Source organism: Canis lupus, chromosome 13 (genome assembly GCF_003254725.2).
Source record: "Canis lupus dingo isolate Sandy chromosome 13, ASM325472v2, whole genome shotgun sequence".
Classification (NCBI taxonomy): domain Eukaryota; kingdom Metazoa; phylum Chordata; class Mammalia; order Carnivora; family Canidae; genus Canis; species Canis lupus.
Genome location: NC_064255.1, coordinates 48,108,745 through 48,131,180, shown reverse-complemented (window position 1 = coordinate 48,131,180; position 22,436 = coordinate 48,108,745). Strand labels below are relative to the sequence as shown.

General features: G+C 36.8%; 1 protein-coding gene across 14 annotated transcripts in view; it reads left to right on the top strand.

Moving 5' to 3' along the window:
• The window catches only part of CLOCK (clock circadian regulator), a 142,632-nt gene that overhangs the window by 103,318 nt on the left and 16,878 nt on the right, over positions 1–22,436 (top strand). For 11 of the 14 annotated variants that reach the window (XM_049092969.1, XM_025435845.3, XM_025435850.3 and 8 more), the window contains 8 exons: positions 5,133–5,280; positions 5,818–5,893; positions 11,330–11,471; positions 13,882–13,982; positions 14,507–14,596; positions 17,809–17,961; positions 18,792–19,001; positions 19,713–19,918. In XM_049092969.1, coding sequence (XP_048948926.1) covers positions 5,133–5,280; positions 5,818–5,893; positions 11,330–11,471; positions 13,882–13,982; positions 14,507–14,596; positions 17,809–17,961; positions 18,792–19,001; positions 19,713–19,918 — 1,126 coding nt within the window. The remainder of the gene's footprint in view (positions 1–5,132; positions 5,281–5,817; positions 5,894–11,329; positions 11,472–13,881; positions 13,983–14,506; positions 14,597–17,808; positions 17,962–18,791; positions 19,002–19,712; positions 19,919–22,436) is intronic. The other 3 variants (XM_025435855.3, XM_049092968.1, XM_025435856.3) reach the window with 2 other exon arrangements.

The window sequence follows — 22,436 nt, the reverse complement described above, 5'->3', positions numbered from 1 at the left end:
AAACTCTTAGAAAGCACATAGTGAGTGCTTAATGTTACCTGCCATTATGGTTATTAGTAGCAGGATCATTAGCATCTCATTGTGCCTGGCTGACATTATTCTAAACAATTTATATACATTATCTCCATTATTCATCACCAGAGTTCTAGAAAGTACATATTATTATTACCTCCATGAGTAGACTAAGGCACAGTAAAACCAAGTAATTTACTCAAATTCCCACAATCCATTGGTGGCAGAAACAGGATTAGAGTCTAGACTGTTTACCACATGCTGTTCCTTCTTTGTTTCAGAAGTTTGCTTTAATGATGTTTTATTTGCTTCTCTGATTCTCCCCCCAAATCCTACCCTCTTTAACTGTCCTCTAAAGCTTGTAATTAGATGTTTAAGATACTACCATGATGCCTTAGGTTGGTGTAGTAAGCCTCTGTATGAAAATTAATCATGTTACATAACAGCATCAATCAACTAAATGGAAGATTTCAGAATAAAGTTCTTTCAGCACAAAAAAAACAAAACAAAAAAAAAAAAAAAAAACAAAAAACAACATTATTCACCCCAGGTATTTTGGCTTTCTTTTTCAACAATCTTTTGGCTATTTGGGTCTTTTCTGGTTCATACAAATTTTAGGATTGTATGTTCCAACCCTGTGAAATAAGCTGATGGTATTTTGATAGGGATTGCATTGAGTATAGAGATTGCTCTATGTAGCATAGACACTTTAACAATATTCTTCTAATCCATGAGCATGGAATGTTTTTCCATTTCTTTGTGTCTTCCTTAGTTTCTTTCATGAGTGTTCTATAATTTTGGTTTGTTTGTTTTTTTGTTTGTTTTTGTTTTTTTAGATTTTATGTATTTGTGAGAGACACAGAGAGAGGCAGAGACACAGGCAGAGGGAGGGAGAAACAGGCCCCCTGTGTGGAGCCTGATGTGGGACTAGATCCCAGGACCCCGGGATCATGCCAGGTGGAAGGCAGATGCTCAATGACTGAGCCACCCAGGTGTCCCTCTTTAGTTTTCTAAGTACAGATCTTTTGCCTCTTTGGTTAGGTTTATTCTTTAGGTATCTTATGGTTTTGGGTGTAATTGTAAATGGGATTGACTCCTTTATTTCTCTTTCTTCTGTCTCATTGTTATTGTATAAAAATGCAACTGATTTCTGGGCATTGATTTTATATCCTGCCACTTGGCTAAATTCCTGTATGCATTGTATCGATTTTGGGGTCAAGTCTTTTGGGTTTTCCATATAGAGTATCATGTCATCATCTGCAAAGAGGGAGAGTTTGGCTTCTTTGCTGATTTGGATACCTTTTATTTCTTTTTGTTGTCTGACTGCTGAGGCTAGGACTTCTAGTACTATGTTGAACAGCAGTAGTGAGAGTGGACATCCTTGCCGTCTTCCTGACCTTAGGGGGAAAGCTCTCAGTTTTCCTCCATTGAGAATGATATTCACTGTGGGCTTTGTGCATAGGACTTTTATGATATTGAGGAATGTTTATCCCTACTCTGCGAAGAGTTTTAATCAAGAAAGGATGCTGTACTTTGTCAAATGCATTTTCTTTTTCTATTGAGATGATCATACAGTTCTTGTCCTTTCTTTTATTAATGTGTAGTGTATTGCACTGATTTGCGGATGTTGAACCACCCTAGGAATAAATCCCACTTGGTTGTGGTGAATAATCCTTTTAATGTACTATTGGATCCTATTGCCTAGTATATTGGTGAGAATTTTGGCATCTATGCTTATCAGGGAAATTGGATTGTAATTCTCCTTTTTGGTGAGGTCTTTGTCTGGTTTGGGGATCAAGATAATGCTGGCCTCATAGAGAGTTTGGAAGTTTTTCTTCCATTTCTATTTTTTGAAACAGCTTTAGAAGAAGAGGTATTAATTCTTCTTTAAATGTTTGGTAGAATTCCCCTGGGAAGCCATCTGGCCCTGGACTCTCTGTTGGGAGGTTTTTGATTTTTTGCTTAAATTTCCTTGCTGGTCATGGGTCTGTTCAGATTTTCTATTTCTATTTCAGTTTTGGTAGTTTATACTTATCTAGGAATGCATCCATTTCTTACAGATTGCCTAATTTATTAGCATATAGTTGTTCATAGTATGTTCTTATAATTGTTTGTATTCAGTGTTGGTTGTGATATCTCCTCTTTCATTCATGATTTTATTTACTTGGGTCCTTGATTTCTGCTCTAATCTTTATTCTTTGTCTTCTGCTGTGTTTAGGCTTTATTTGCTGTTCTTTCTCCAGCTCCTTTAGGTATAAGGTTAGGTGGTATAGTTAAGACCTTTCTTGTTTTTTTGAGAAAGGCTTGTATTGCTATATACTTCCCACTAAGGATTGCCTTTGCAGTATCCCAAGGGTTTTGAACAGTTGTGCTTTCATTTTCATTTGTTTCCATGAATTTTTTTAATTCTTTAGTTTCCTGGTTGACCCATTCATTTTTTAGTAGGATGCTCCTTAGCTTCCATGTATTTGAGTTCTTTCCAAATGTCCTCTTGTGATTGAGTTCCAGTTTCAAAGCATTATGGTCTAAAAATATGGAGATAATGATCCCATTCTTTTGGTACTGGTTGAGACCTGATTTCTGATCCAGTATGTGATCCATTCTGGGGGTTCCATGTGTATTTGAGAAGAATATGTAATGTTCTGAATATATCTGTGAAGTCTATCTGGTCCAGTGTGTCATTCAAAGCAGAAGAAACAAGCAAAGAAAGCTTGTTTCTTTGTTGATCTTCTGCTTAGATGATCTGTCTATTGCAGTGAATGGGGTATTCTCTTCTTTGAAGTTAGTTTTTGAGGTAGAATTGTCATTCTACCCAGAGAAGAATGGATGGACGAGGGAATAAAGTACTGAAATGACCACAACAACCCCAGAGAAATATACACTAAACAAATCAGAAAAGACTTAAAACTGGAAGAAAAAAAAATATATATATATATAATCAAACAAGTAAACAGAATAGAGCAGTCCACTGGATCCTGTGTGCACTTTGGTCCCTTTGTTAGAAAAATAGATCCCAAAATTGTAACAAAAGAAAAACTTACATGTGGAAAAAAAATCATTAAATACAATGAAAGGATAGAATGTAACTGTAAAAATGAAAATTAAAAGAGAAAAAAAGAAAAAGAAGGAATATAAACAGAAAGGTGAATAAAACAGAGCAATACACTATATCCCGAGTGTATTTTGGTTGGTTTGTTAAACTACATCTCAGAATTGTGAGGACAGAAAAACCTATATATACACAAATAAGATTAAATGTATGAAAGGATAGACGGTAACTGTAAAGATGAAAATTAAAGATTTTGACAAAAAGAAAAAAATGAAGAAGAAGAAGAAGAAGTAGAAACCTGAAACAAACCAGTAAAGAGAATAGAGCCATACACTGGATTCTGGGTGTATTTTGGTTTCTTAGAAGAAATTGCATCCCAAAACAGTAAAGAAAGAAAAACATATAAACAAGATAAAATTAAATACAATGAAAGGGTAGAATGTTTAACTGTAAAAATGAAAATTAAAGAAGATTTTTAAAAATTGGATAAAATAAGAAATTGGCTGAAAAAGTAAAGAGAAAAAATTAAAATTGGAAGACTAAAGAATCGTGGGGGGAAAAAAACCCATAAATTCTATATGCTGTATTCTCCCAGTGCTGGAATTTTGCGGTTCTCAGTGTTGGAATGATTTGGTCTTTGCAGGATGTTTAGGTTGATCCTCTGGGGGAGGGGCCTGTTGTGCTGATTCTCAAGTGTCTTTGCCCTTGGAGGAACTGCACTGCCCTTGCCAGGGGACCAGGTTTACTAATCTGCTCCAGATTGCTGTTGGTGGTGGCTCTTTGTTTCCTGAAGGCTTCCATGCTGCTTTAGAGGATGAGAGTGAAGGTGGCAGCCAACCAATCTCCAGCCCCAGAGCCAAAAGCTCAGGGCCCCACTCTTCAGTGCACCCTCATGGAAAAGCAGTTGGTCTCCCTGGTCGCCTGTCCACACTCCGTGCTCACCCAGCCTATGTCTGACCATTTCAATCTAGTATAATGGTGAGAATTTACCCCCCTCCCAGGCTCCTAGGGATGCTCCCATGCAGCTCCTCCCAAGGGAGGAAGCAAGGATCTCACAGGTTCTCCTGCTTGCTGGTCCCTTGCTCAGAGAGCGGTCGTGCAGGCTGTGCCACAGTTTGCTGTTTATGACAACCTGGAGCTGAGAGCCCACTCACAGGCTCATTAATAGAATTTGGCTTCCCTGCTCTGATGTCTGGGAACTGTGCTGCACTCAGGCACCCCTGGTCTTCTTGAGACCCTGAGAATCCTGAGACCACACTGTCCCACCTAGGATTATGCCTTGCTTGGCCACCTGAGCATCTTTCAGGCAGGGACGTCCCTCAGTGGAGCAGACTTCTGGAAGTACCGATTTTGCACTTCACTGTTCTATCACTTTCCATAGCTGGCTTGTGGAGGCTCCCTCCCCTTGCATTTTATGTTCCCGTATATCACCTTAGATTCACTTCTCTGCACTTCCTACCTTACAGAAAGTGGTTGCTTTTCTATTTGTAGAGTTGTAGCTATTCTTAGATCTCCGGTTGAGTTCGCAGGTGTTCAAAATGATTTAATAGCTATCAAGCTGAATTCCTGGGACCAGATGAAACTAAGGTCTGCTACTCCTCCACCATCTTGGACCTCTCTCTTATCAGTTATTTTAAACAATTATGTTACTTTGATTTTGGTTAAAGTTTTGAATTAAATGCCCCAAAGTTGCTGTACCTGCCAGGGTACCTGTGGGGAAAAAAAATCCCTCAAATGTGATTACTTATTGCTGTTATCTTCAGTTTGTTTTGATAGAAGGAAGTCAGTACGTGAATACGTCATTCTTAAGTATTTGGAAATCTAATGTGTGTGAAAAGTATCTGAGATCAGCAATAACTGGCTCTAAGTTGGGCACTGTGGAAGATACGTTAGTTGCTTGGGACCATAAGCTATCTCTATAGAATAACATTTTCTTGTAACTGATACATATGTTATTGAAAAGCCAGAAGAATTGTGTATATGGGTTTAATTGTAAATGATAGCTTTGACTAAAAACCATATTCATAACTAATGATATAAATCAATAAATATTTTTCTCTTTTCTTTTTAGTAATGCAATATGGGAAAGGCAAATCATGTTATTATAGGTTCCTCACCAAGGGACAGCAGTGGATTTGGCTTCAAACTCATTATTACATCACTTATCATCAGTGGAATTCAAGGCCAGAGTTTATTGTTTGTACTCACACCGTAGTAAGGTAATAATTCTTTTATAGCATTTCTGAATTATAGAAACACTGATAATGGTATTGGCAATGTAATTTTTAGGCATGACTTGTTAAGAGACACAGTGATCTTTTTCCTAATTTTTGACACATGTTTTCAGTGCATTATTAAATTCACTTAGGCATTATGTAGAAATAGAGTGTAAGTACACGCACATATATATAATTCTTGACATAAACATCATGGTTTAGAACAGAAATTGTAACTGTCTTTTATGTACCAAAGCCAGTCATATAAAAGGAGAACTGGAGTAGATAAGCATACTCTTCCTTTATTTAATTCCTCTTCAGTACGATGTAGTTACAGATCATTTACAGTAGCGTATAAAACTTTTGAGATACCTAGATTAAGATAGAACACTATAGATGTGTTCTAGGTTCGTGCAGTACGTAGCAAATAGTCTGGAATCTGTGATGAACAAGTAAAACACATAACAAATATGGAATGCACCTCTGCAGTATTTTAAATGAATGATTAAGCACCAAAATTCTATTTTTTTCCATTTGTAGTTATGCAGAAGTTAGGGCTGAAAGACGACGAGAACTTGGCATTGAAGAGTCTCTTCCTGAGACAGCTGCTGACAAAGTATGTATCTTAGAGTTTAAAAAAAAATTTTTTTCTTCCCAATGAAAGACAAAACTCAGTAATTTATAGGAAAAGTATTTTTCAAATATTTCATTTCCTCACTTGTGACAGGGTTATAAATTATATTTACTATTTATTTTTATTTCAAATATAGTACTTTAAAACCTTACCTGTTTCTAAAAAAAGATTTGAAAGACCTCCTATATAGTGAGAGACATATATGGTCTCAGATATAAACTGCCATTAACTAATTGCCTACAGTGTGCAAAGCTCTGGCTAGTTCTTTATATGAAGCATGGAGTGTCATTTATTCCTCAGATACCCTTATCCCATAGGTAATATCCTCATTTTGAAAATGTTGAAACTGAGGCTTTGACAGGAGGTTGGGGGTACCTCCCCTAAAGGTACCTCCTCTGCCAACCCTTAGTAAATTCAATTAACCCTAACGATGCATGGCTGGAAGTTATAGTCAGAATTTGAACTCTGGTTTCTCTTTTCATTACATCAGGTAGAAGTACAATATATTGTTACCTATTGCTGTGTACAGAACTTAATGATGTAAAATATAGAATAATACATTTATTATCTCCTGGTTTCTGTGAGAGATCTAGGCAAAGTTTAGATGGGCCCTTTGCTTAGAATTGGTCATTGACTGAAATCAAGGTGTCAGCCCAGGGTCTCTCACACGGATGTAATCACAGTGTCAGTGGGGACCATAGTCATCTCAAGGTTCTGCTAGGGGCAGAATCTGTTTCCAGGCTCACTCAGTGCTTGTTGGAAGGATGGGGTTCCTCAATGGCAGTTGGACTGAAGGTTTGGTTTCTTGCTGGCTAATGGCCAGATACAGCCTTCAGTTCCTTTCCAGGTAGCCATTTCCATCAGAGCAAGTAGATAAGAATATCCAGGGAGAGAGAACAACAGCAGAATGAGAGAGTCTTTTGTAACCTATTCAGAGAAGTAATATCCCATCACTTTTGTCTGTTCTGTTCATTAGAAGCAAATCACTAGGTCCAGCCTATACTGTAGGGAGGGATTATACAAGGTAGTGAATACCAGGAGGGTGGGGGGATCATGGTGAGCTATGTCAGAAGTTGCCTACAACAGTTATTTTTGATGTGCAGAAAATAAGTGGAATGAAAAGAATCAAGAATCTGTGTAAAAAGTGAGTTAAATAAGGCATTGCCAGGGTCAGTATGGGAGATACCATTCAGTTTTTTAACAAACCTTATTAAGTACTCTTTCCATGTGCCAAAGTACTGGACATGGCTTGAGATGCTGAGAATACAGCAGTGAATAACCCTGAGAAGTTCTCTGCAATGATGGATCCCACATGAAAGAATTTTGTCAAAGAGGCTTTGTATGCTTAGAGGAAGAAGATCTAGTATGTTTTAGGAAGATACATTTTCTGAGAAAAGTGCTTAAATCTAGGGTTCTTTGAAATGAGGGAAGACAGTTATAGAAACTAAAGTAAGACAGAGGTTGTTCCTCCTTGCTTTGTTTTCTCTTATGCCAGTATCCAACCCTTAGAAAATTCAATTAGCCCTACTTCCAAAATATACTGTGCCTATGTCTATTTTAACTGTGTTTACTCTTTACCTCCACAGTCCTCCTAGAGATTAGGGAAGAGGTCCATTTGATACACACACACACATATATTTTAAAGATCTTATTTATTTGTTCAAGAGAGAGAAAGTGAGCACTAGAGAGAAAGTGAGCAAGCATGAGTTGAGGCAGAGGGAGAGAGAGAAGCAGACTCCCTGCTGAGTGGGGAGCCTGATACGGATCTCAATCCCAGGACCCCGGGATCACGACCTGAGCCGAAAGCAGACACTTAACTGACTGAGCCACCCAGGCACCCCTTGACATATATTTTTGAGAAACTTTAATGTTTGGATGGATTTTAAGGTCATGAATCTAAATATCACCAAGGGAATGAATAGAGAGAGAGAGAGAGAGAGAGAGGATGATCAAGGGCTAAGTACTGGGGCACTCCATCCTTAAGAGTGAAGGAGACAAGAACAATCACAGAGGAGACTGAAGGGAATATCCAGGGATCCAGGGAGGTATGAATAAAACCAGGAAACTGAGTTATCTTAGAAGCTAGGAGAAAGCATGTCTATGAAGAGAGAACAATCAGCTTTCTCAGATTCAGCTGCAAGAGGTTAAATTAGATGAGCACTGAGTTTAACAACATATATTCGTTGATCAGTAAGAGCAGATTGGGTGGAATAGGAATATGAGTGAAAGCCTGATTAGGGTGGGCATAAGAGAGAATTTTCTACGACAAGGGGAGTTAGAGACAGTGAGTGGGGAAAGTTTTCCTACAAAGAGAGGAGTGGCACAGTAGTAAGTAGAAGAAGTAGGCTTAAAAGAAGTTTTTGCTTTTTAAGGTGGGAGAAATAATAGCATGTTTACATACTGGTGAGAATGGTCTGTTGGGGAGAGAAGAATTACTGAGAGAGAGAGAGAGAGAAATGCTAGAGCAGGGCAGCCTGAGTGGTTCAGTGGTTTAGGGCCACCTTCAGCCCAGGGCCTGATCCTGGAGTCCCAGGATGGAGCCTGCTTCTCCCTCTGCCTGTGTCTCTGCTCGCCCCCCTCTGTCTCTCATGAATAAATAAAAAATAAAATCTTAAAAAAAAAAAAAGAAAGAAATGCTAGAGCAGTGTTCTTGAGTAGATGAGAAGATGGGATCCAGTCCACAAGTGGACAGATTGGGCTTAGCTAGTGGAAAAACTATTCAGTGACAAGAAGGGTTTTGAGCAAACTATGACCTTTAGGCCACATCTAGTCCTCTGCCTGGTTTTGTAACACCCACAAGCTAAAAATGTGTTTTCCAGATGTTTTTAAGTGATTGAAATAAATCAAGAGAAGAATAATGTTTGTGACACATGAAAATTATATCCTGATTCCACAGCCACACTCAGTTGTTTATATACTGCCTGTGGCTGCTTTGTGCTGTTAACAGCAGAGTTGAATGGTTGGAGCAGACTGTGTGGCCCTCAAAGCCTATGTATTTGACTCTGACTCTCACAGAGAGTGTTTGCTGATCCCTGATCTGTAGTGACATGAAGAAAGGCAAAATACATGAGTACAGGTGCTGCTAGATAGATTGATATAATAATAGCTTATCGCAGTACTCTTCAGTGAACTAGGAAGTAGAGTAACCAGCTAAGAGTGAGGTTAGGAGAAAACTTGTTGGAGGTTTGAGAAGAGAGGAGCAAGGATTAAATTGTTTTCTAGGAGTAGGAAAGTGAACAAAGTAATTTTAGTCTGTTTGGCAGGCAGGATTAAGGACCTGCTTGAGGTTCTTGGCCATTAATTTAGAGAAAACAGTTGCCATGTTGTATTTCTTCAGCCATGTTCAGAATAGACTAATAAGCATTGGGATTTTTCCATGGGAGTGTGGTGTGAAGGGAGGTGGGAGTAAGAGAGTTGATGACAACTGTAAGAGTGTGATTCTGATAATTAACCATGAATTTAAGCTGGGTGAAGAAGGGAGAAAAGACATAAAATGAGAGAGTGATTGTGAAAATATGGTACAATCAATGTATTTTATCTTCCACTAAAGGATTACTGGAGTTGGGATACTAAGGAGAAATGAATAGGAAATATGGAAAATGCTGATCAATGTTTGAAACTGAAATTGTGGAAAGTTTATTCTTACTGGTAATGACAAGGTCTAGGTTATGACTAAGAATGAGTGACTAAGGACAGGTAGAAATCAAGATCAAGACGTCGAGGAAGAGAGAAGTCATAATGTTGAACATGTGAATTGATATTGGTAACTGTGGAAGTAAGAATTAGTGAGGAAAAGACTAAGCCAGGAGCAGAAATTTGAATTCAGGTATTTAGTGAGGAGTGACCTTAAGGTCAGTAAATGACTGCAGCAATAAGAGGTAGTCATATAGTGATAATGTGAGATTCTGGCTATGAGTTTTGAGAAAGAAGAAAAGGGAAAGGTTCTGGGAAGAGCAGTAGGAGGACTTTTGTTCCCCTCCAGAGCAGGGTTCTGAAGGTTAGGAGATAGAAAATAGGCACCACTTAAAAGATCTTTAAGAATGCGGTATTTTCTAGAGACATCTGGGTTTTAGTTAGAGCAGGCCAGCAAATGGATATTCAGAGGTGAGGTTGAGGATAGATTTGGCTGATTATGGGTAATATTCCACTGTATGGATATATACCACATTTTGTTTATTCATCTAGCAATGCACACTTGGGTTGCACCTATCTTTTGGGTACTGTGAATCATGCTGCTGTGAACATGAGTGTACAAATATTTGTTTGAGTCTGCTTTCAATTCTTTTGAGTATATACCTAGAAATGGAATTACTAGATCATGTAGTAATTTTATATGTAAGTTTTGAGGAATTGTCATACTGTTTTCTTTAGTGGCTGCACTATTTTATATTCCCACCAGCAGTGTACAAAATTTCCGGTTTATCCTTGTCAAACCTGGTGATTTTGTGTTTTTTTATTTTATTTTTTTTTTGTTTTTTTTTTTGTTTGTTTTTTTTTTTGTTTTTTTATTTTAAATAATAGTCATCCTGATGGGTTTAAAGTGGTTATCTCACGGCTTTGATATGCATTTCCCAAATGATTAGTGACATTAATCATCTTTTCATGTGTTTTATTGGCCATTTATGTATCTTCTTTTGAGAAATATCTTTGTAAGACCTTTGTTTTTAAATTGGATTTGGGCAGCCCTGGTGGCGCAGCGGTTTAGGGCCACCTGCAGCCCAGGGCGTGATCCTGGAGACCCTGGATCGAGTCCCACATCAGGCTCTCTCTGTATGATGCCTGCTTCTCCTCTGCCTGTGTCTCTGCCTCTCTCTCTCTCTCTCTCTCTGTCTCTGTGAATAAATAAAAATAAAATCTTTAAAAAATAAAAAAAAAATAAATTGGATTCTTCGGGGGAAGGTTGCTGTTTAATTGTAAGGTTCTTTATATATTGTGGGTGTTAATCCCTTATCAGATAAGTGGTTTGCAAGTGTTTTCTCCCATCCCATGGGCTGCCTTTCCACTCTATTTGTAGTGTCATTTGATGCACATTTGTTTCCTATGCCTTTAGTGTCACATGCAAGAAGTCTGCCCAATCCAGGGTCATAAAGCTTTTCCCCTTTTCTTCTAAAAGTTTTATAGTTTTAGTTCTTATGCTTAGGTCATTGATCTATTTGAGTTAATTTTTATATATGGTATAAATTAAGAAAGACTATAGCTTCATTCTTTCACATCTGTTTCTGTAAATAGAGAATAAAGCCAAAATTTTCTGGCTATAGAAAAGAAACTTTTATTTCCTTACCTAATATTACACAGGTACCTTTGCCTTGTTGTGGGTAAAAACTGATTTTGGGGAGGAAGGGGTAGCAGGCTGTATCATTAATTTGGAATCTCTGAACTGAATCTCAAGAATACATTTATTTTACTCTGTCTCTTTAGAGCCAAGATTCTGGGTCTGATAATCGTATAAACACAGTCAGTCTCAAGGAAGCCTTGGAAAGGTTTGATCACAGCCCAACCCCGTCTGCTTCCTCCCGGAGTTCAAGAAAATCATCTCACACAGCAGTCTCAGACCCTTCCTGTAAGTATCCTAGCTTGAAAGCACTTTCTCTCAAGAGAGTACTTCTAATGTGTTACTAGTATCAGCATTTTTCATCAAATGCTACTTTATTTCTTATATGGAAAGGTTTACTGTAGTATTGATTGAAGTACTCTTTTTAGATCTTTTTCTTTTTAGTTGAATTATAATTAACATGGTGTCATATTAGCTTCAAGTGTACAATATGATGACTTAACAATTCTATAAATAGTGCTCATCATGATAAGATCTTGATCCACTTCACCAATTTAAGAAACAAAACAAATGAACAAAGAAAAAACAAAGAACCAGATTCTTAAATATAGAAAACAGACTGGTTGCTTGCCAGAGGGGAGACAAGTGGGAAGGTGGGTGAAATGCTACTTCAAAATGATAAATTTAAAAAAGAAAATGATAAATTTTTGCATCTCTGAAATATACTAACCTTCCAATGAGCAAAAAGCATGTCGCTCACATTTAACAAAGAATTAAATTTATAAAGAAGCCTATAAAATGTTTAGGTAGTACTGTTGGTATTGTTAAGTTGCTTTTAATCATCCCTCAAAAATAAAAAAGCAAAACTGTTTATTCCTTTATTTACTGGTAGAACCAGCCAGTGTTCTTTAAGTTTGCTTTTTTTTTTTTTTTTTTTAAGATTTTTTTTTATTTGAGAGGAAGAGTGCAAATGCACAAGTTGCAGGAGGAGCAGAAGGAGTGGGAGAAGCAGGTTCCCCACCCAGCAGGCAGTCTGACCTATGTATGGCTCAAAGCCAGGACCCTGAGATCATGACCTAAGCCGAAGGCAGATGATTAAACTGACAGAGCCACCCAGCCACTTTTTTTTTTTTTAAGCCTGCTTTTTGAATGTTATTTTTAGTTCTTATTTTTAATGAAGACTTGTATAATTATCATTGAATTAGTGACCTTTTTTTGTTTAAAGAGTTTAGCACTTTTATTTCCCAGGTATTAAAACTATGTAAGGAAAAAGGTTGTTGGAACCACTCAACACCGTGAGTAGACCATTAGAGGTGTTAAACATGGAGTTTCTGAAATGTTGGAGAAAAAAGTTTCCCCTTTGAAGCTGTTTTTCTCTTTTTATACATTTTATTTTACTGTGATAAGAATGCTTAAAGTGAGGTCTACCCTCTTAAATTTTTAAACATACAATGCATTATTGTTGACTGTAGGTTGTAGTGCAGATCTCTAGAGCTTATTCATTGTACTTAACGGAAACAGTTTACCCATTCATTAATAACTCCTTATTTTCTTGTATCCCCCCACAGCCCTTGGCAATCACCATTCTACTCTTTGATTCAATGAATTTCTGTATTTTAGATGCCTCATATAATGGAGTCATGTAGTACTTGTCTTTTCATCTTTGGGTTTTTGTACTTATTAGCATAATGTCCTCAAGATTCATCCAAATTGTCATAACTTGCAAAATTTCATTCTTTTTAAAGGTTGAATAGTATTTCATTGTACGTATATTACCACATTTTGTTTTTCCATTCATCTGTCAGTAGACAGATTGTTTCCACATCTTAGCTATAAAGAATAGTGCTACAGTGAGTGAACATAGGAGTGCTAGTATCTCTTCGAGATCTGATTTCAGTTCTCTTGGATAAATACTCAGAAGTGAAATTGCTGGATCACATGTGGTAGTTCTATTTTTAATTTTTTGAGAAACTTCCATTATTGTTTCCCATGGTGACTGTACCGTTTCATATCCCCCCACCAATTTTAAGTGTACAAGGATTCCAATTTCTTTACATTCTCAGCAACACTTCTTGTTTTTTTGATAATAGCCATCTTGTCAGGTGTGAAGTAGTATCTCATTGTGATTTTGATTTGTGTTTCCCTGATGATGAGTGACCTTTAACATTTTTTCATATTCTGGTTGGCCATTTGTGTATCTTCTTGAAGAAATGTCTATTCAAGTCATTAGGCCATTTTTTAATTGAGTTACTAGGATTTTTTACTATTGAGTTCGGGGACTAGTAACCATTTTTTTTTTTTAAAGATTTTATTTATTCATGAGAGACAGAGAGAGAGAGAGATTGAGAGGCAGAGGGAGAAGCAGGCTCCATGCAGGGAGCCTGACTCGGGACTCGATCCCAGGACTCCAGGATCAGGCCCTGGGCTGAAGGCGGCACTAAACTGCTGAGCCACCCAGGCTGCCCGACTAGTAACCATTTTTAAGCTTAAAGTTTGCCTATTTCAAAGATTTTCTTTGTCCTTAAGAAAGAAGTAATCAAAATGAATCCTCTTATTGTCAGACTTCCCTTTTATAAAATAATTAGAAAAATAGTTGAAATATTATTTTTATTCACCAAAATCCATTTTGAGATTAATCCTTGGGAATTAACATTTTATAAAGTACTAACACTATTTCATTTTTGTTGACTAACCTCAGCAACACCAACAAAGATCCCAACGGACACTAGCACTCCTCCCAGACCACATTTACCATCTCATGAAAAGATGGCGCCAAGGAGGGCATCATTTAGTAGTCAGGTAAACTTTCCTACTTAATATTCTTCTGAATAAAGATTTATTAGAAGGAGGGGGAAGTCATCTAAATCTTTAGAAATTCATTAATGCATTATCCTTTTCTATAAAGATCAAAATAGCTGTTGATAAATAACACTTGCAATCTTTCCCTTTTTGTGAAATAGCTCTCAAACATACTCCTTTTGCTTGTTTTCCAGGTATAATGTTAGACATTTCTTTTAATTAAGAAAAGTTAATAATTAAACCATTTATATCTAGTTTTGAATACTAATCACTTTTATGTCCATTTGACTTTTATTGAAAGCCCATGCAAAATAATGTGGCAGATGTCTTAGAAGATAAAAGGATAAATAGGGAATAGGCATGTCCAGTGTAGAGGGGAAGATGTGCATACACCTGTACTCAGCTAAAAATGTTATGAGGCAAATTGTAGTTCAGTTATAAAGATGCCATGTGGTATTTCTGTGGAAGTACTTATGGATGGGAGTAATTGTCACTCTAGTATTATTTTTTATTTTGCTTCCTAGTCCATAAATTCCCAGTCTGTTGGTCAGTCGTTAACACAGCCAGCGATGTCTCAAGCTGCAAATTTACCAATTCCACAAGGCATGTCCCAGGTATTTTTGTTTATTTGTTTGAGTTGAGTATTTTAAAATGATAAATTGTTTTTAAGCTAATAAAGATTTGAAAAATCTATATATTTTTAGTGCAGTGAATCTCACCTGTGGGCATTTATGTCTGGGGGATATTTCTGATTGTCAGTGATTGTGGAGTACCACTGACCCATAATAGGCAGGGGCTAGGGATGCTAGTTGTCTTTCAGTATGCATGACAGTTTTGCACAACAAAAAATTATCCTGGTTTATATGCTATAACACCCCCACTGAGAGTATAGACAGAAAGATATTAAAGATGAAATATAGCTGTCGATTTTGTTATTCCTATGGATATTGGAAGAATCAAGTAATTTTATTCATGTATCCATTCATTTGTATATGGGACATTTATTGAGTTCCTTGAGTTATTGCAGGTGCCGGCAGTACAAATACAAGTATACTGTTAAACATTTAGAAGCAATGACCTAGAACTACATTGCTAATGTTATGTAGTCTGTGCTTAAGGTGTATAGGCTGATATGTGAGTGCATTAGATGGACTCCTAATGCAGCCTGAGGAAGTGAAGGAAAACTTTCTGGAAGAATTGTTGCTTGGGCTGAGTCCTGAAGGGGCCTATAGCAAGACAGAGGAGAGGTATTACAAAAGGGACACGAAGTTACTTCTGATTATAACTTCCCAACTTGTAATTTATGACTCTGCATTCATTCAGTGCCTCAAACACATTAAAAATACTAGATAGTGGTAAAAAGAATCCAAACTGTTTTATTTGCTTAACTATATCTTCACTTAGTATTTCAAATGATGATAGTTAACAATAGGTAAAAATGGTTTTCTAAAAATACCTTTATCTTATATGGTTATTATTTAAATTATATGTACATAATTATAGCCATTATATGAGACCTGTACAAATATATTGACAGTGTTGTAAATTACCTAAACATTGTAATCTTGACTTACAGCAACATGATCATGTAAGGTGCTTACGTATTATCTGTAGTCATAATAGTTTTTATCAACATTGAGTCCTCAAATGCTTTTTGTTCTGAAGGTTAACAGATTTTTTATGTAAATATTTAGATGTGCTTTCAATATTATTTGTTCACTCATCTCAAGATACTGAATGAGTATTTCTTAACATTTTAAGGGATATTTTCATGAAATTAATAATGTCTGCTATGTCAAAAATGTTAACAAGTGTCAGATCTCATATTTTGTTGAGTGAGAAAGCCACTTTACCTCTTAGTTCCTTTTATTTTTTATTTCCTGTTACTGTGCCTTCTGTTTATATCTTTTATTTGCATTTAATAGAAATCCTTTAAGTGATGACAATATAATGTTTACCCAAAGGTGTAAATAATTTTTAAGATAAGATACATCATATGATATAATTATAACATTTTGGATAATATTTTTTTAAGGCATGAGGGAGCTGAGGTACAAAATTTGAAATATTTTGTCATAGTGTAATCAAATGCAGGATATGAGGTGATGATTGTCAACTTCAGAAGTCAGAGTTGTATACCTTTTGAAGAGTAATATTCAGTATCCTCAACACAAACTTTTGAAGATAGAGAAAAAATCTTTTGGTGGGAGGGCATTTCTCACTTTTAGATGCAGTTCACTCAAGGAGACTTTCTTTTTATGATTTCATTTATTTGAGAGAGAGAGAGCATGTGCAAGAGAGTACATGGAGGGAGGAGCAGAAGGAGAAGCAGAGGCTCCCCACTGAGCAGGGAGCCCAAAGTGTAGGGCTCAATCCCAGGACCCCAGGATCGTGACCTGAGCCGAAGGCAGATACTTAATTGACTAAGCCACCCAGGTGCCCCTGTAGGAGACTATTTTAAGATTAAGATGCTTTTCCAATAAATTGGAATTCTTTCTGCTAAACTATGTCCTAAGCTAAATATTCATGGAAATAATTAAATGAGCATTTATACACTTAAGTGATGAATCACTAAGTGTGGCTAAATTTCAAGCTAGTAAATAGAAGCTGCTTATGACTCAAGTGAAACAGTGAAATAAGATTGAAAATCCTGGAAGTAGGATAACTGTTTTCATTCTTGTATGCATTTTTTCATTCATAATTACTTAGTTTGTAAAAGTCTACATTTCATACTTGTCTGAGAACAGTTTCAGTTGAAAATATGAGTAAAAATATGGTTAGTTATCTGTTAGATTTTTATAACCTAATGGTGTGTACAAAGAGGACATTCTAGGGATAACAGAATTTGATATAAATAATTCTAGGAGCAGGCTACTTTTTCATTTGTTAAATGGTAGAAATTAAGCAACTTGTTCTAGGAAATGGTAGAGCCACAATATGAGCTCTGTTCTTTTTTTGTTGTTATTTTAGAGAGAGAGAAACAGCACATGCACCGTGTGTGAGAGGGAAGGGGCAAAAGGAGAGGGAGAAAGAGAAAATCTCAAGCAGACTTCATGCTGAGCTCAGAGCCAGAAGCAGTCAGGGCTCAATCTCAGAACCCTGTGATCATGACCTGAGCCAAAATCAAGAGTTGCAGGCTTAACCAATTGAGCCACCCAGGCATTCGTGAGCTCTGGTCTTCTAATGCCAGTGTGTACTTCTAATCAGTCAAGATCCAGTCAGAAGGCAGAAGCCATACCAGAAATTTGAAATAGGGGTAATAATTTTAAAAATTATTAACTAGTAACAATTCCAAAGAATATAGGAAAATGGATGTAAAGAGCAGTTAGTGAGACGGAGACTATGCAAAGAAGGAACAAGTTGGAAAACTCTCCCGACCTCCTAAACTCTTCTCCAGCCAGGTTGAAACTCACTTTCCATTGGGGTTGATATGGCTGCAGCAGCCACTTGATGGAAGAACGGTTCACTGAGGTGCCACAGACCAGGGCTGGAGAGTAGGAAGCCACCTGCTGGGATACCAGCAAAATTTTCAAGGGAGCATCCCATTAGGAGGCCAGTAAGACTTGCTGGAAAGTCATCTCCCTTTTCAGTAATAATTTCTCCCTTTGCAGTATCCCTCTAGCTCCATCTACTGACATGACTAAGTTTGTGTCTGCTGACAAATATTTATAGGTCCAGCCAAGCAAAGGTGGGTGAATTAGGTAATACATTGATAACTGGCATAACATTCTTGTCTCATGATATATTTATTCTACTTATTTTTCCCAATTATGAAGAGTAAGTGATTCTAAAATATGTTACACTTTTCCCATACATGGTACTTCAGTTTCAGTTTTCAGCTCAACTAGGAGCCATGCAGCATCTAAAAGACCAATTAGAGCAACGAACACGGATGATAGAAGCAAATATTCATCGACAACAAGAAGAACTAAGAAAAATTCAGGAACAACTTCAAATGGTCCATGGTCAAGGGCTGCAAGTAAGTTGTTATTACATTTGAATACAAGCAAAGCAAGCCATTTATATTTTAGTTTCTTAGGAAAGTTGACTTTTCTTAATTAAAAATAAGTAAGAGATACAGTTCATCAATTTAGTTGAGTAAATACTCATTGGTTACCTACTCAGTATGATTGCACTTACAGTCAGATTCATTCCTAAGAGTATTTCCATCAACATCCTTGTTTCTCCAGATCAGAGTCTCCTTTAGCAGTCTAACTTTTAGTAAGCTTAAACCCGTAATAGAAAAATAATATTTTATATAGACTTTTAGGTACAGAGTTTATAAATCAGTCATCAGTCATTATTTTAGTAAAATACTAGAAGATATGATTTGAACTAGTCTTATTTGGTCAAAGGACAGGGCCACTGTAAAGTTGTATCTCTCAGAGGAGACTTAGATTTTGGGGTAGGGAAACTTTAAGTTAAAACTACTTCTATCTAATGCCATACATTATAAACAGTGAGTGATGCAGAACCGCAGGTCCATAGACCTTTTGGGTAGCTAGTAGAACAGACAATGCCCAATATGTAAGATGTTCAAACAAGTGGAAGTTTTGAAGTTTATACGCCTTTTTCTGACAATTGGAAACACAATAGGGTTAGGATGACTGGAAGAACAAATATGAATTCTGTTTTATTCAGTAATTGTTTATTGTTGCTAATTGTTCACTCAAAATGACTTAGCCATCCTCTTTGCTTTTTAAAAACTTAATTCATAGCTTGTTTTTGCTTCCTTTTTTTTTGATTGCTCTCATTCTTCTTTGTTTTTAATCTACAAAGTTCATTTTAATGTAATCTTTATTTTTAAAGATGTTTTTACAACAATCAACCCCTGGTTTGAATTTTGGTTCTGTTCAACTTTCTTCTGGAAATTCATCTAACATCCAGCAACTCGCACCTATAAATATGCAGGGCCAGGTCGTTCAAACTAACCAAATTCAAAGTGGAATGAATACTGGACACATTGGCACAACTCAACATATGATACCACAGCAGACTTTACAGAGTACATCAAGTCAGGTAACATTATCAAGTGCAGTGGGGTATGGAATGTTCAGTGGTTGAAATGTATACTATTGTGAAAACAAAAATGAAATCTGTCTGGAATCATTCCGTACTTTAACCTTTTAATAGTAATAATTAGAAAGCTTAGTTTTGAAGGTGATCATTAACATATTTTGTGAAAAATTGTTAAATTGCTGATATTATCAGTGTTTTCAGTATTTTGACATTTAAGAATTTTATAGTTCATTTAAAATGCACATGCAGACTACTTCTGTATGTTAAAAAGTTTGAACTTACAAAAGAGGCTGACCAGGAAACATGTTACTACAGGTGAAGTATATACTGTTAGAGTAGTAATAATTTAATCAGTATTCTAGGAAATTTCATAAAAATTCAGGAAATTTGATGCAGGTAATTGGTATACATCTGTGGCTGTAAATCCCAAGGGTAAATGAAATCTAAAGATGTCTAATGTCAGTCACTCACTTCGGGCATTAACAGAAATTCTAAAGTTCATAGCTTATATTCCAACAAGATATTGAAGACTAATTCATTCTCAGTTACTATAAGTCTTGGTCCTTTGTAGTTAGATTTCTCCCAGAGTAATATGTCCTGCCTCTTCTTTTTCGGTCATGTCAACTATTGTTGGAATGATGAATAGTGGTTGTGTATTTCCTAAAAAAATTTTTTTTGTTTAATTCATCTGTAATGTCTTCTATTTTCTAGCAGAGTCAACAAAATGTACTGAGTGGGCACAGTCAGCAAACTTCTCTTCCCAGTCAGACGCAGAGCACTCTCACAGCGCCGCTCTATAACACTATGGTGATCTCTCAGCCGGCAGCCGGAGGCATGGTCCAGATTCCATCCAGCATGCCGCAGAACAGTACCCAGAGCGCCGCAGTAACTACATTCACTCAGGACAGACAGATCAGGTGGTTGTCATATTGCGTTAGTCATTCCAAAGTTGTAAAAACTGATTAGTTAAAAAATAGTTAATTTGATTTATAAAGACATGATTTTAGTTTGTAGCTAACTCCTGCCAGCATTCTTGAATTAGAAATAAAAAAGCAGAATATGTCCATTGTTTAAGGACATCGTAATAAAAGAATAACAACAAATTTTGTTTCCTGTCCAGAAATGTTCCACCAATATTGTAGAATTCAATCTCCATAACACAGTTATTTGAGTTTTATGGCCTATGTGTGCTATATATGTATGATTATGACACTTTCATCATTTGAATACAAATGTTGATGAGTTTTCATGCAGTAACAGTGGTTAACGTTTATACTACCATAGCTTATATATGTTATGGAATAAAAGTAGCTGACTTTCTTGAGTTTGTTGGGTACTGTACTAGGTGCTCAAAATACACTCTCTCACATTTTTAAAAAAGTGTGTATTGGATCTTTTATTTCCAGGATAAGAAAAAAGTGAGTTTATAGTAATTTGGTCAGGGGCTTATAGGTAGTTAAGGGGGCAATGAGTAGTTTCTAATTTAAGCCTGGGTATCTGATTTCAAAACTCAAGTGCTTACATTTATATAATACACTATTTTGTGAGCCATTCTAGAAAAAACCCATTAGTGGGTATTCCAAATAGCTGACCTGGAAACAAATATTTTGAAGGAGTTATTTCATATATTGGGAAGCTGTCTTTTAACAACTACAGAATCTCTATGGTCTTAAAACTTCTATTAAAAAAAATTTTTTTTTACTTCTATTACTGCAATATAAGTCGGCTGCTGCTTTTATAATACAGTTTTGTTGTGTCAAACCATGCAATAGGTTTTATTAAAATCCTGTTAATTTCCAGAGTAAAGAAGCTGCAGGATCACAGAGGCAATGAGAGCAGGGAGAGCTTATTTCTTCTCTTTGGAACTCAGTTCCCCAAGTGAAGTCCAGATTTTAGCTCTGGCATTCTGAAAGGAGAGATTATAAATGTGCTCCCTAGAAATGTAGATATTAGTTCCAAAGTCTGAGGAAGAAGACATTGATCTAGAATGCTGATACGCATTTTGGAGAATACAATTTAGCAACTATTTGTAGACCTCTTTATTTGAAGGGAAAAGATATATTTCAGCAACCACTGGAGTGCCTACTTAAGTGAGTATGGCACATTCCTTGTCCCAAGAGAAAGGTCAGACTAGTAAGCCATAGAGAGTTAAACAAATCCATATTATTTGGTATGATAAATAGGTCTTCAGAAAAAGAAAGTGAACAGTTTTACAGGTTGAGAAAAACAGCGAAGAGAAGGGTATGGTCAAGGCCAAGTTTTATGGAGGAGGAGGTAGTTGGCCTGAGTCTTTTTTTTTTATATATAAATTTATTTTTTATTGGTGTTCAATTTGCCAACATACAGAATAACACCCAGTGCTCATCCCGTCAAGTGCCCACCTCAGTGCCCATCACCCAGTCACCCCCACCCCCCGCCCACCTCCCCTTCCACCACCCCTTGTTCGTTTCCCAAGTTAGGAGTCTCTCATGTTCTGTCTCCCTCAATGATATTTCCCACTCTTTTTTTCTCCTTTCCCCTTTATTCCCTTTCACTATTTTTTATATTCCCCGAATGAATGAGACCATATAATGTTTGTCCTTCTCCGATTGACTTATTCCACTCAGCATAATACCCTCCAGTTCCATCCACCTTGAAGCAAATGGTGGGTATTTGTCGTTTCTAATGGCTGAGTCATAATCCATTATATACATAAACCACATCTTCTTTATCCATCTGAGGCTCCTTCCACAGTTTGGCTATTGTGGACATTGCTGCTATAAACATCGGGGTGCAGGTGTCCCGGCATTTCACTGCATCTGTATCTTTGGGGTAAATCACCAGCAGTGCAATTGCTGGGTCGTAGGGCAGATCTATTTTTAACTCTTTGAGGAACCTCCACACAGTTTTCCAGAGTGGCTGCACCAGTTCACATTCTCACCAACAGTGCAGGAGGGTTCCCCTTTCTCCACATCCTCTCCAACATTTGTTGTTTCCTGCTTTGCTAATTTTCCCCATTCTCACTGGTGTGAGGTGGTATCTCATTGTGGTTTTGATTTGTATTTCCCTGATGGCAAGGGATGCGGAGCATTTCCTCATGTGCGTGTTGGCCATGTCTATGTCTTCCTCTGTGAGATTTCTGTTCATGTCTTTTGCCCATTTCATGATCGGATTGTTTGTTTCTTTGCTGTTAAGTTTAATAAGTTCTTTATAGATTTTGGAAACTTGCCCTTTAACTGATACGTCATTTGCAAATATCTTCTCCCATTCTGTAGGTTATCTTTGAGTTTTGTTGATGGTATCTTTGCTGTGCAAAAGCTTCTTATCTTGATGAAGTCCCAATAGTTCATTTTTGCTTTTGTTTCTCTTGCCTTCATGAATGAATCTTGCAAGAAGTTACTGTGGCCGAGTTCAAAAAGGGTGTTGCCTGTGTTCTCCTCTAGGATTTTGATGGAA